The 13,321-nt window shown below is 44.0% G+C and overlaps 1 protein-coding gene across 1 annotated transcript in view; it reads right to left on the bottom strand.

Moving 5' to 3' along the window:
• PHF2 (PHD finger protein 2) overlaps positions 1-11,584 on the bottom strand; it is a 143,512-nt gene extending 131,928 nt beyond the window's left edge. The window contains exon 1 of the mRNA XM_077821126.1: positions 11,098-11,584. Coding sequence (XP_077677252.1) covers positions 11,098-11,195 — 98 coding nt within the window. The 5' untranslated portion in view covers positions 11,196-11,584. The remainder of the gene's footprint in view (positions 1-11,097) is intronic.
• Between the last annotated feature and the right edge of the window lie 1,737 nt (positions 11,585-13,321).

Genomic DNA, 13,321 nt, shown 5'->3' with positions numbered 1-13,321 from the left:
GAGTTACAATAATCGTGACAAAGTTTCTCTGTCCAGCAACAATTTTTTCCTCATATATGGTTAAATTGTTTTAACTGGTTCTGCAGAAATATTAAACAAAATCTCTACTCTCCCCCACCACAGACATATTCAGGTTACAAACAGTGGGTCTGCTAATCTACCTCCTCCTTGCTCACTGGCAGAATTTATTTCCCTTTACTAACTATACCTGGAAAATGATGCTGTTTGAACCTTTCTGGCTAAAAACTGCCAGCTGCTTAAGGGTCCAATCTTGCACTCATTGAAGTTAACAGACATTTTGTCCTTGAATTGGGCCCCAAATGTGGTTCAGCAACAGGTTTTTGGTTCATGGTGGGCACTGGAGCCTTCTGCTAGATTTTTTTTAATTAAACCTGAATTGTGTCTAATATTCATAACATTATTATACTTTCCGTTGTAAAATCCTTTTATCTTTAAAGGACTTTCACACATACTAGAAGTGCAACTGGACAAGTCTATTACTTGCTGTCAGATGCTAGTATCTCAGTAACACACTTGCAGGCCTGTTCCTATCATAGAAGTGTCTACAGTTACTATCATTTAGATCCATATTTTCTAAAATATCCACTAATTTGGGGTTCCTTGACTTTTGAGCTCCTAAACTGAGAGACTACAGGCTGCCTTTGAGAGAACTGCTAAGCGTTCGTTATCCTATTTGCTATGAATAAAAATTGGGTACTCAGCACTCTGAAAATGAGGCTCAAACTGTCTCATGTTGGACCCTTTTGCAAATTTGGGCCATTATATATTCTAACAAACAGGTTTAAATACAAGACTTTATATTTCCAGTCCCACACCTATCAATAAGGACCACTCTTTTTCACCATGCTATAGTGCCTGAGCCTCAAGCACCCAGGCACTGAAAACCTGTGAGCTTTCTAATCAATAGTCAAACTGAGTCCTAAAACAAAGCACTGTTCAGGAGTGAAAAGCCCACTCAGCTCGAAAGTCAGCATTACAGCGCTAGATATCATGCTAACAGCTACGGAATACTAGTTTGATACCTGGGCAGTGTTCCAAAAGGGAACAGAAAACCCAAAGATAAAAGAACTGACTATTCTGAGGAAGCTAATCCACTTTCTCCTTGCATGCATATCTGAACAAGGAGCCCGTACTTTAGAAATAAAGTGCTGTGTAACTACTGAAGTGCTTTGCCTGGGGTTGTCAGTATTAGAATTCTGGCACCTCAGAGTTAAGGTCAACTTGCAGTTTCCATTGTAAACTTTTTATTTTTAGGGCTGTGTAATTCAACCTTTTTCCATTCACACCAAGTTTTGGCCCTTTGGCAGTTTTTTTCCAGAAAATAAAACAGGATGCATTATTAATAATTTGACAATCCACAGTGTATATGGAGAATATTCTCTGTTTTTATTAATAAATGCATGCAAAGCAGTCTTGATATTATGACTGACATCACAAGGTCTCTGGAGATACTGGAGTATCAATCAGAAGTATCCTACGGCATGTTAAGATTGTTTAGTTTCCACTGTAAATCTCTTTCCATAGTTATGTATCTCAAAACAAGAAAAGTGGTGAAACAATTATCTGTGGGTCATTCTATGGGATCAAGAACTCAACACTGACGGGCTTCACAATATTGTTTTGCTTTACCTGCTGGTCAGAGTTCATTTGCAGCTGAAAACTATGTTTTGATAATTAGCATGGGAACTTAATTCTGAATCCCATATTTATGAAGGAAGGCTAAGAGTGGAGTTCCTGATCTGATTAGAAAGCCAATGAAAATTTGCTCTCCCCTTAAAAGACTGCAACAAAAGGAAGTACAGAGACTCCACATGGATTTGAATGTTAAGTGGTACTTTAAATTCTTTAAACTCTTTTTAAACTTCCAGAATAATGTAAAGGCCTCGGATAGCTAAAGTGACGCCAATTTTTAAAAAGGGCTCCAGAGGCAATCCCGGCAATTACAGGCCGGTAAGCCTGACTTCAGTACCAGGCAAACTGGTTGAAACTATAGACATAAACATAGAGATGAATATAATTTGTTGGGGAAGAGTCAACACGGTTTTTGTAAAGGGAAAATCAGACCTCACCAATCTACTAGAATTCTTTGAGGGGGTCAACAGGCATGTGGACTAGGGCGATCCAGTGGATATAGTGTACAGCAACACCTCGCTTAACGTTGTAGTTATGTTCCTGAAAAATGCTACTTTAAGCGAAACGATGTTAAGTGAATCCAATTTCCCCATAAGAATTAATGTAAATAGGGGGGATTAGGTTCCAGGGAAATTTTTTTCACCAGACAAAAGACTGTTATACACACACACATATATACACAGCATAAGTTTTAAACAAATAATTTAATACTGTACACAGCAATGATGATTGTGAAGTCTGATTGAGGTGGTAAAGTCAGAGGGTGGAAGACGGTGGGATATTTCCCAAGGAATGCCTTACTGCTAAATGATGAACTAGCATTTGGCTGAGCCCTCAAGGGTTAATACATTGTTGTTAATGTAGCCTCACACTCTACAAGACAGCACAAACAGAGGGAGGGGAGACACCATGCTAGAGAGAGACATGCATTGCCCCTTTAAGTACGCTGACCCCACTCTAAGTACACTGCCTTTTTAAGTAGATCAGCAAGTTGAGACAGCAGCTGCTGCCAGCAAGCTCCCTCCGTCCTGAGCCGTGTTCTGTCCGTCCCACCCCCCCGCCCCGGTGGAGATGGGGTAAAGGAGTGGAGGGCAGGAGAAGGGGGAGGGGGACACCCTGACATTAACACCCCTGTCCCCCACCCCTGCACAGCAAGCAAGAGGCTCCCGGGAGGGCAGGAGCAGCACATGGCAGTGGGGGGAGGGACAGCTGAACTGCCCGGCAATTGATAGCCTGCTGGGTGGCTGCCACACAGGGAACTTAGGGGAGCGGGGAGCTGATGGGGGTCTGCCGGCCCACCCTGGTTCCAAACCCCCACCAGCTAGCTCCAACGGGCTGCTCTTCCTGCAGGTAGTGGACAAAGCAGGTAGCTGCCAAACAATGTTATAATGGAGCACTGCGCAACTTTAAAGGAGCATGTTCCCTAATTGATCAGCAATGAAACAACATTAACCGAGAGGACTTTAAGTGAGGTGTTACTGTACTTAGATTTTCAGAAAGCCTTTGACAAGGTCCCTCTTAAGCAAAGTAAGCTGTCATGGGATAAGAGAGAAGGTCCTCACATGGATTGGCAACTGGTTAAAAGATAGGAAACAAAGGATAGGAATAAATGGTCAGTTTTCAGAATGGAGAGAGGTAAATAGTGGTGTCCCCCTGGGGTATGTACTGGGATACAGCCTATTCAACATATTCATAAATGATCTGGAAAAAGGGGTAAACAGTGAGGTGGCAAAATTTGCAGATGTCACAAAACTACTCAAGATAGTTAAGTCCCAGGCAGACTCAAAGAGCTACAAAAAGATCTCTCAAAACTGTGTGACTGGGCAACAAAATGGCAGATGAAATTCAATGTTGATAAATGCAAAGTGATGCACACTGGAAAACATAATCCCAACTATATATATAAAATGATGGGGTCTAATTTAGCTGTTACCATTCAAGAAAGAGATCTTGGAGTCAGTGTGGCTAGTTCTCTGAAAACATCCATTCAATGTGCAGCGGCAGTGAAAAAAAGCGAACAGATAATAAGACAGAGAATAGCATGTTGCCCGAGTCTATATAAATCCATGGTATGCCCACATCTTGAATACTGCATGCAGATGTGGTCGCCCCATCTCAAAAAAGATATATTGGAATTGGAAAAGGTTCAGAAAAGGCCAACAAAAATTACTAGGGGTATGGAACGGCTTCCGCATGAGGAGAGATTAATAAGACTGGGACTTTTCAGCTTGGAAAAGAGACGACTAAAGGGGGACATGATTGAGGCCTCTAAAATCATGACTGATGTGGAGAGTGTTATTTACTCCTCATCATATCAGAACTAGGGGTCACTAAGTGAAATTAATAGGCAGCAGGTGTAAAACAAACAAAAGGAAGTATTTCTTCACACAGCACACAGGTAACCTGTGGAATTCTTTTTGCCAGAGGATGTTGTGAAGGCCAAGACTATAACAGGGTTCAAAAAAGAACTAGATACATTCATAGAGGATAGGTCCATCAATGGCTATTAGCCAGGATGGGCAGGGATAGCATCCCTAGCCTCTGTTTGCCAGAAGCTGGGAATGGGCGACAGGGGATGGATCACTTGATGATTACCTGTTCTGTTCATTCCCTCTGGGGCACCCGGTATTAGGCACTGTCAGAAGACAGGATACTGGGCTAGATGGACCTTTGATCTGACCCAGTATGGCCTTTCTTATGTTCTTATGTTGTTCCTGATCCTACTCCCATTGAAATAAATGATAAAACAAACATTGACTTCAATGGAAGCAGGCTTAAAATGTATTTTTATATTAGTTTCAAACACTGTTGCACCAGGTTTCAAACAAACAAGTTAGTTTTTTTAAAAAGCAGACAATTCCCACTAAGGGCTTGTCTACATGGGGAAAATGACTGGAATAACTACTCCAGAATAGCTCTGCGTGTGAATACTCTGTTCCAAAATAATTAGTGTGCTTTGTGGAACAATTTATTCCACAACAGCTATTCAAGTAAGTTTCCCTTTATAGACCAGCCCTTAATGCGGATTATTCCTTTAGGGTACTCTGAAACACCTAAAATCTTTAAGATATAAAATTAAACAACTAAACATATGCAACTTTTTTTCATATTTTTAATTCCCTGTACTAAATGAAACACTGTTTGTACAGTGTAAATCTGCAAAACACATTGACACTTGATAATATTGAGGGAAACTAGTCAGTAAGATTCAAAACAGGATTTATATTTATACAAACAGGAGTTGAATCTATAGTTACAATCTTCCATTGTATGGTATTGCAAACCAAAGTGCATTATGAGGAGTTTATACCTTAATCCAAGCATCCAGAATTGGCCGCTGTCAGACATAAGATACTAGACTAGATAGAACATTGATAGGAACTTAGAATTTCCATACCAAAAGAGAGCTATTTCCCAATAATGGTCAATACTCCAGCTGGTATTCATCTTAAGTATCAATGCATCAGGTTTAGCACACTCAGTTTTATTCTACCTGTGGGAACTGTGGGTGTTACCCTTGTCATTCTAAATAGCTAATCATTTTTTAATCTTACTAAGTTATTTACCATGATGATTTCTTGTGGCAGAGGGTTCCATGGCTTAAATATATGTGGTGCAAAAAAAAAAAAAAAAAAGTATTTCCCTTTCTTCTTTCTATTTAGTGAATGATTGTATGTACCCCTCCTATGGCATCTGGGTGCCTGATACAAATTAATGAAACACCATGTTAAACTCCCACAGCTAAGAGGATAAATAACTTACCGTCCTGTACCTATCAACCTTAATAAATAAGCCAATATTGTTCCATAGTTAAGGAAATACTTGAACAAAAAGCCTTGCCTTGCTCTGCTCTAAAGTTCAGAAAACTTTAGATTCTGGCACACTTCCAGAATGAGCAAGTATGATAGCTGGGTCTTGCCACTGAACAGGTCTCCCTCCAGCCTTCAAGGGGTTTGCATTCATAGGCTGTCAGTCAAAGAACCCTGGGAGGCACGGATCAGCATTTACGTCACACTCCCTGTCAGGACCCAGCCTGGGCCAGCTAATGATCTAACCAGAAATCCAAATTTGGTGATGAATCCTGGTCATGCGCTATCTGAGGCACAGATGCGCATAAGCTAAGAAGAGTCAAAGCACCTTAGCTGATTTCAGCTGCAGCGTGGGTTCAAAAGAAGGGAGGCTCTCCCTAAGGCAGGCAGGTACCATACCATACATGGTTTTATATATTAGAACCCACACTCTCCATTGCTCCTGGAAGCAGATGAGAAGCCTGTGCAGTTCACAGAGCCACCAAACCACTCCACCAAGTTGGAGGTCCACTGCATTCTACATTAGCTAAACATTCCAAGTGGTTGCTAAAGGTAGCCGAGGTAGAGCACACTGCAGTAGTCAAACCTGGAGGTGACAGCGTCACTTTAAAGAAAGGCGGTAACCTCGTAAATCACCACAGATGAAAGACAGCACCATGAGCTACCACTGCTACCTGGGAAGCCAAGAGCAGCTGGGAATCTAAAAGTATCCCAAGAGAGTGAATCTCTTTGGGAAAGGACGGACATTCTCCATTAACAAACAGAGCAGCTAAACTCCTATCGGCAACTCCTCAGGTTGTTTTCCCTAGCCAACATGCATCACCTCCATCATTTGTGGATTGAGCTTCAGCCAACTTGTTTTCGAAGGGCCTGGACAGAACAAGGAAATTATTCAGTCTCAATCTAATGAGAAGCACAAACAAGGAGGTCATCTTCCTATTGGTGACACTGTAGCCCCAAACATTAACACAAACACTCTCAAAGGGCCTTGTGCATGTTGCACGGAAGGGACAGCAGTATGGAACCACAGATGAGAAGAGCTTCACAGACCCTCTGAAACTATTCCAAAAGGAAAGAGCAGAACCAGTGAAGAACAGTTCCACTCACCCCTTTTACACCCTGCCAACATATCAGGACCACCACCTGGGCAACAATATGAAAAGCTCTAGTTCTTACAAAATCATCAGACTCTTGACTTTTGTCTAGGGCCAGGAGTTCATCAACCAACGATATGAATGTAATCACTATAACATACCCAATCCTGAAACCAAAATGATAGGAATCCAGAAAATAAAAAGATGCCTACTGAAGTGTAATCTTCCCCAAAAATGAAAAGTTTGAAACATGGTAATAACTGGCAACTGGAGAGATAATTAACATTAAGAGATGGCTTCTTGAGAAAGGTCTAACCATTGTTTCTTTAAGGATGTTTGGTATCTTGTCCTCCCAAGAGAAGGTAACAAACCCAAAAAGCTTCTGACTGGCTTTCACCAGGCATGAGAAACCTGGATCTCTCTCAGGTAATTTTGTCAGATAATATCATGGAGTAATGATGTCCAAACTGGTGTCCATGGACCACTAGAGATCTGCAGAGCACTTCCTGGTGGTCTGCAGAGAGCTGGCTAGTCAGTTAGCACTTGCTCCTCATTCTTATTTCCAGATGCTAAAGTACATTAAATGAAAGCCTAAAATAAATTTAATACTTTTCTAATATTAATTTCCTATATAAGCAATTGTTGCAGTTGCCACGGGGATGTTATTCAATGTCAAATGAGAGGAGACATTAGGAATGTGATGTGAAGTAGCCCATGAAATATCTCTATTAAGAATTGGTGCACGCTACGAAAACGTTTGGAAAGCCCCATCACAGAGGAATCAGGAAAACACCTGAGCCATTTCCACAAAAACAAAATAGGGATTATGGAATTTTTAAGAAATCCCACAGCCTACCACGGTACTTGAAGAAATCAATAAAGTTCTCCCCCTTCAAAAATTACTAATTTTGATGAGCTTCTTTGTACATTGATTAGTTTGAATATTAAGACAATGTATTAAGCTTGCAAATAATTCAGAAATAAAATGAACTTTTTTGTGACTATCATAAGTGCACAGAATGTGTGACATGAGTTTAAGATTGTTATGTATATTTTATTGAAAAAAATTACATTATTTTAAAAATAATAGTTTTTGGTGGTAGTGTAAAATATACACACACATACAAACTTGCAAGATTGAGGTCTCTAAAAGACACCCATGATTTTTTAAAAAAACTAAACCACCAGGTATGTTTTTTCTATTGATTACCTCTTTGTGCTTATATTATGAAAAAAGGCAAATAGGGGCATCCAAATGGCCTTTCTCTTCTATCATACCACTTCTTCTGCGTCTCTTCTTCAAGGTAAATACCAAGTCTTTTTAATCTCTCCTTGTGTGGAAGCCCCATCTTTCTCAAAGTCCCTAGTTATTTTTAGAGTCCACCTCTGAACCTTTATGTTTGCTGCTATTTCTATTTAAGATCATTAAAACTGAACACAGTTCGCAAGGTGAAGATACACCAACCGTTTGCTATTATGTTCTTTCCCTTCTAATACCACGTAGAACATCCTATTTCACTATCACTGAGCTTTGTCTTCATTGAGCTGTCCACAGACATGCAGAGATCATTTTCCTGAGCATTTCCCTTCAAAACCCATCAGTGTATACAAGTATCTTAACTAGTCCCTTCTTACTTACTTGTCTATGTTGACTTTACTGTGCCACCATTCGGTCTTAAAACCCTGAGATTTTAGGTCCTACTTGAGTTCTCACAATCCTCTTTAGTCTTGGCTATTTAATTTTTATCACCTCTCTGTCACCCCTCTCTTCCAAATCCTTAACAAACATGAGATACTGCACACCACTTTGGAAATTTGTCTAGTTCATAACCCTAGAGCACCCCACTACTAACATTTTCACCTACAAGAACTGGCCATTAATTCACACACTTTGCTTCACATTTCTGAACCACTTTTTAAATCCATGATGAGACTTTACCTCTCCCCCCACAGTTAACAAGTTTCTATAATAGCCTCTTGGAAGGAAGTTTATCAAATTCCTTTTGTAATACCTCTATAAACTATCTCCAGCTCAGTCTCCATTAGTTGGTTTCGGGCCTGCTCCAGTACCCACTGACATCAGTGACAGTGAAAACAAGCCCTTAACCTATCTCCTTTATCTGGTATTCTGTGAGAACTCTTCAAAAGAGTTAACAGGAGAGAGTCACAATTTACCCTTACAGAATACCTATCACACGATGTGCACTCAGTTTAGGAGCTTAACACACTCTTTAAATGATTTCCCTATTATTTTTCCAATAGTTTTTAACTAAGCTACTTCGTTCTTGAATTCTTTTAGAACTAAGAGATAAATTACATCTTTGGCCCTGGTGATTGACTCTATTTTAATTTCACTTCTTTTTTGATACTTCGATCTGTCACAGTATCTGACCTTTACTACTTATAAAGAATTGCTTTTTATGTCCACCTTTCCATCCTGAGGGACTCGCAGTCACACTGACCTTCCTGATGGCTTCCAACAGTACTCTAAATAAACTTAGAAGAATATCTTATTATTTTGTATACTTCTGGCTACTTACTCCTCAAGTTTCCTCTTGGTTTTTCAAATAACTACTGGAGATGTTTTCCATTCTATTAGTATAATTTGAGTCAATTTTTAAAAGGACACCATTTTAATTCTAAACCTCTGGTACCTTGCTGTTCAACCCCCCTCTATGTTTCCCTTGATTTTAATTTTTGTTGATCTGGAGTACCCAAGTCTTGTATGACTCTAATAAGTTTATTTTTAAACAATCCTCAAGGTGATTCTCTGAGTTTTAATCCCCTTAACTTTCTTTACATTATTTTTAATTAACTTCCCCATTCCTAAAAGAAAAAGAAAGGTTCTTGAAGTTCAGTTTCACAGTATTTGTTCCTCTAAATAACACCCCCACCCTAGAAGAGCTCTGTTTAAGCTCCAAAGCTTGTCTCTCTCAACAACAGAAATTGGTCCAATATTGTCACTTACATAAAACCTCAACCATACATTCTATACCATGGTTTAATATGAAATAAATAAAAAAAGAGAAGCCTCTCCCTTTGTCTGCTCCTGAACAAACTCTCCCAAACATCATTTCCCCCCTCCTCACGAAAGTTGTGGAGATATGAAGTTCAGTCACTTCATAGCTGACTAGCTGTAAGTCACCTGGGGGCTCTGTTTTGTTCGGGCAATCCCTGTGATCCCAGAAACTTACTGTTGTGACACCAAGATCATAGCAATGCTGTTGACTCAGCGATAATGCAATGTAGTGGTTACATGACAAAGGGGCAAAGCAACGTATTCCGAACCCACGCTCCCCCAGTAGCGATACAATGAGAGAGGGCAGGGGCGGCGGCACCCATTCTGCTGAGTGTCACTGACCTCAGGGTTAAACGACTGCAATAGGTTAGTTTTGCTGTTAAATTGTTAACACGCTGCTAATTGTCAATGGGCTCCGAAGTCCCCTCCCTTTGCTCTAGGCACCGCTTGAAAACCGTGGGGTGACAGTCACAGGGGGCTGCTCTGGGGCGTGGGGGGCTCAGTCACAGGGGGCTGCTATGTGGTGGGAGGTCAAAGGGTAGCTAGGAGGTGGGGGGGTCAGTCATGGGGGGCTGTTAGGCAGTGGGAGGTCTGGGGGCTGCTCGGGGGTCTCGCCCCCCACGTCCCTGGGCACACTGGCGTGGCTCGGTGCAGCCCCCGAGAGGCCCTGCCGTGGCAGGGGCGGGCTGTGAGCTAGCGGGGTCTTCCCCCCCACCCCGCCGGGCGCGAAGCGCGCCCAGCGGCGCCCCTGCTCCCGGGGCAAGCCGGCTCCCACCGCAGCGGCCGGGGGCTCCCAGCCCGGCCCCTACCCGCCTCTCGGGGTCTTGCTCGCAGCCCGCCTTGCCGCTGCGGGGCCCGCGCTCGCCTGTCTCCGAGCCCCCTTCCCCCGCCCATGTGCCGCGGGCCGGGCGGGCCCTGCCCGGCGCTCGGCTCAGGCTGCTCCGGCCATTGTGCCCCTGTCACACGGGAGCCGAGCCGCCCGCGCGCCACAGCGGAGCCCGGCCCAGCGGCCGCCGCCTCCCCGGGACAAGCTCCCGCGAGCCCGGCCACCGCAAGCTCTGCGTCCGCTGCTGCAAGCCCCCGGCCGGCAGCCAGCCAGCCCCGCTGTGCAGCCGCTTCCCCGGGCCCCGCACAACGAGCCCACCAGGCAGCGGTGCAATGGTCCGGAAAGCAGGCGTGAGCCAGAGCCGCCCCCGCCCCCGCCAGGACAATAGCCCCCCATGACCGGGGGGGGGGGTTAGGCACTGTGCTGAGAACCGAACATTTACAAAACAACCCCCCCCCCCCCAAAAGAAAAAAGCCCCAGCAGCGAGGGCCGGGGGCAGCGAGGCTCCTCCTCCTCCTCTCCAAAAAGGCCTGTTGGAAAACTGCACACAGCAACAGCAGCGGCGGCAGCTCCGCCGCCTGCCTCCCTCTGCCCCGGAGAGACAAGGCGGCGAAGGGCGAGAAGGGGCGATCGCAGCCCGAGCGGGGTGCGGGGGAGGAAGGGGGGGGAACAGCAGGCCGGAGCCCTTTGTGTTACCTGCCGTGGAACCAGTCCTTGCAGGCATCGCACTCGATCATGAAGCGGGTTACGTCGTAGGGCAGCCTGCAGATGCAATAGACGGGCACCGTCGCCATGTTAGCTGAGCTCCCTTCAAAACAACACTGGACTCCCAGGCAAGCGAGCAGGGCTGGCGGCGGCTCCTGCCGCTCGGTAGCTGGCGGTTTCTCCTTCCAAAACGCAAGCAAAAAATTGCAATGTCGAGAGACGGAGTGGGGAGGGGAAGGGGGGGGGGGAGAGAAGAAGGGTGGAAAAAAAAATCAGATAATGCAATTACAGCTCCTCAAGGGCGAGCTCGCAATGTCAGAAAAATAATAAAGGGCTTCCCAAACTTTGGCTGCATGGCTCCTCTCTGGCTCTGCAAGCTCCAGGCAAGCTGGGGCTTTTTTGTGTGTTGTTGTTGGTAAATGATTATTATCCAAAATGTTTGGCGAAATGCATTATATTGCGTGCCCCCTGGTGACAGTACAGTACCGCGGCTTTTCATAAACACTCCGAAATGTAGCCCTTTCCTTGTAATGTCCTTACGTCAGCTTGCAACATTGTAATATTTCCTCCGATGGGGCTGGGGAGGGAGGCTGCAGAAGGGGAGGCGAATCTGAAAACTCAAAGCTTGGCACCGGGCAAAATACTAGCGCGGGGGGGGGGACGGGGCTGGGAGGGGAGGTAACCCACCTTGCTGAGAAAAACAAACAGGGCTGGGTGTAAAAACGGGGACGAGTAAAAGGAGGGAGATTTAAAAGAAATAAACGACGAGTGGAGATGGGCTGCTCGGAATGCCAAGATCTCGCAATCGTTCCGCACTGCAAGGAGAGACTTTAAAAAAACTGGCCTTAAAAACAAAAATCGGTCTCCAGATTCGAGAGGGACAGTGTGTGTGTGTGTGCCCCCCCCCGCCAGACTACACACCTGCAAAACGAGTGACACCTGCCAGCAGGGCCGAATAAAGGAGATGGGGGGATTAAATGAATTTAGCTGTTAATATAACAGGTCTGAGCGCGGGAATGTCCAAAAAGGGTCCTAAAAGCGGGGCACCGACTCCGCTTTTAAAGAGACATAAGTAAGGGCTTTAAAAAGTTATTTCGTTCCATGCTGCACACAGCGCAGGGCGGCCAAGAAGCTGTGCTCCCTGCAGAGACGGGAATCGGGAGTGAATTCAAACAAGGAACCCACACCGCCAGATCTATATTCCCTTGGGAAAGGATTCTGCACCAGGGAGGCGTCCGAGAGAGCAGCCTTCCCAACGCTGAGAAGGGGGGGCTGCAGGAAAACGCTTCTGAAGACACACAGCTTCCAGGCAACACTTTTTGGAACAGGCTTGTTTTGTTTGCGGTGCCCATCGCCGACAGCGCGTTGAAGGAAAATAATAAAGCTTTCCGCACGGACCAGCTGGTCCCTTGCGTTCTGTGGCGCTTCTTTTCTGCGATCCTGTTTGCAAACGAGAAGCATAAAACATGTCTTTTATGATCAGTTTCTGTTTGCACCGGATGTGACACTTGCACAGCGTTGTTTCCAATATGCCTTGTCCATTGAATTCCAGCCGCCCGTTCAAACTTTTGTAAAATGTCACTTGTCCCTTTTTCTCATGGTGATTCCTAACTTTAGTCATTTGATTGATTCAAATGGTCATAAACCTTCCCCCAGAGCTATTAACATATTCTCCAGCACCCTCAAAAGCAGCAGTTTGTAAAGTACACTTACAGCTGTTGCCAAACTTACTATACATGATGTGTGTGCACACACCCACATATACACATCATTTGAAGTTTAACATGGATAATTTAGGTGTATATGCATACACCCATAAACATAAGTACAGCATGTAGCTCTAAACCCAAAAACTTTATTTTGATGACAACCAACTCTATATCCAAAACAGAGATGGTTAAACTTTGAAATAACATGATTTTAACTCAATAATTGCACCGTGATGCCTAAAGAAACAAAAGCTTTAGAGAATTATTAGCAGGGGTCTAAGCAAGGTAGGGGAGGGATACATGAAAGACGTATGTATTTTGAAGGGAAAACTTGTATTTGATGGAGGTATTTTGCAATATTTAATTTCCTTAAAAGCCACATAAGCCTACCTAAGCCAGCCCATCCACCCTTAAATTAGAAATCGAGTGACTAGGCCTGTAACCCTTAAAAGATGAAAGTAAATGTACTGGCCCTATGAAGTGCCAAATCAATGCCGTAGGGTATT

The sequence above is a fragment of the Eretmochelys imbricata genome, chromosome 7, assembly GCF_965152235.1.
Source record: "Eretmochelys imbricata isolate rEreImb1 chromosome 7, rEreImb1.hap1, whole genome shotgun sequence".
Taxonomy (NCBI): Eukaryota; Metazoa; Chordata; order Testudines; family Cheloniidae; genus Eretmochelys; species Eretmochelys imbricata.
This window is presented reverse-complemented; position numbering and strand designations above follow the sequence as displayed.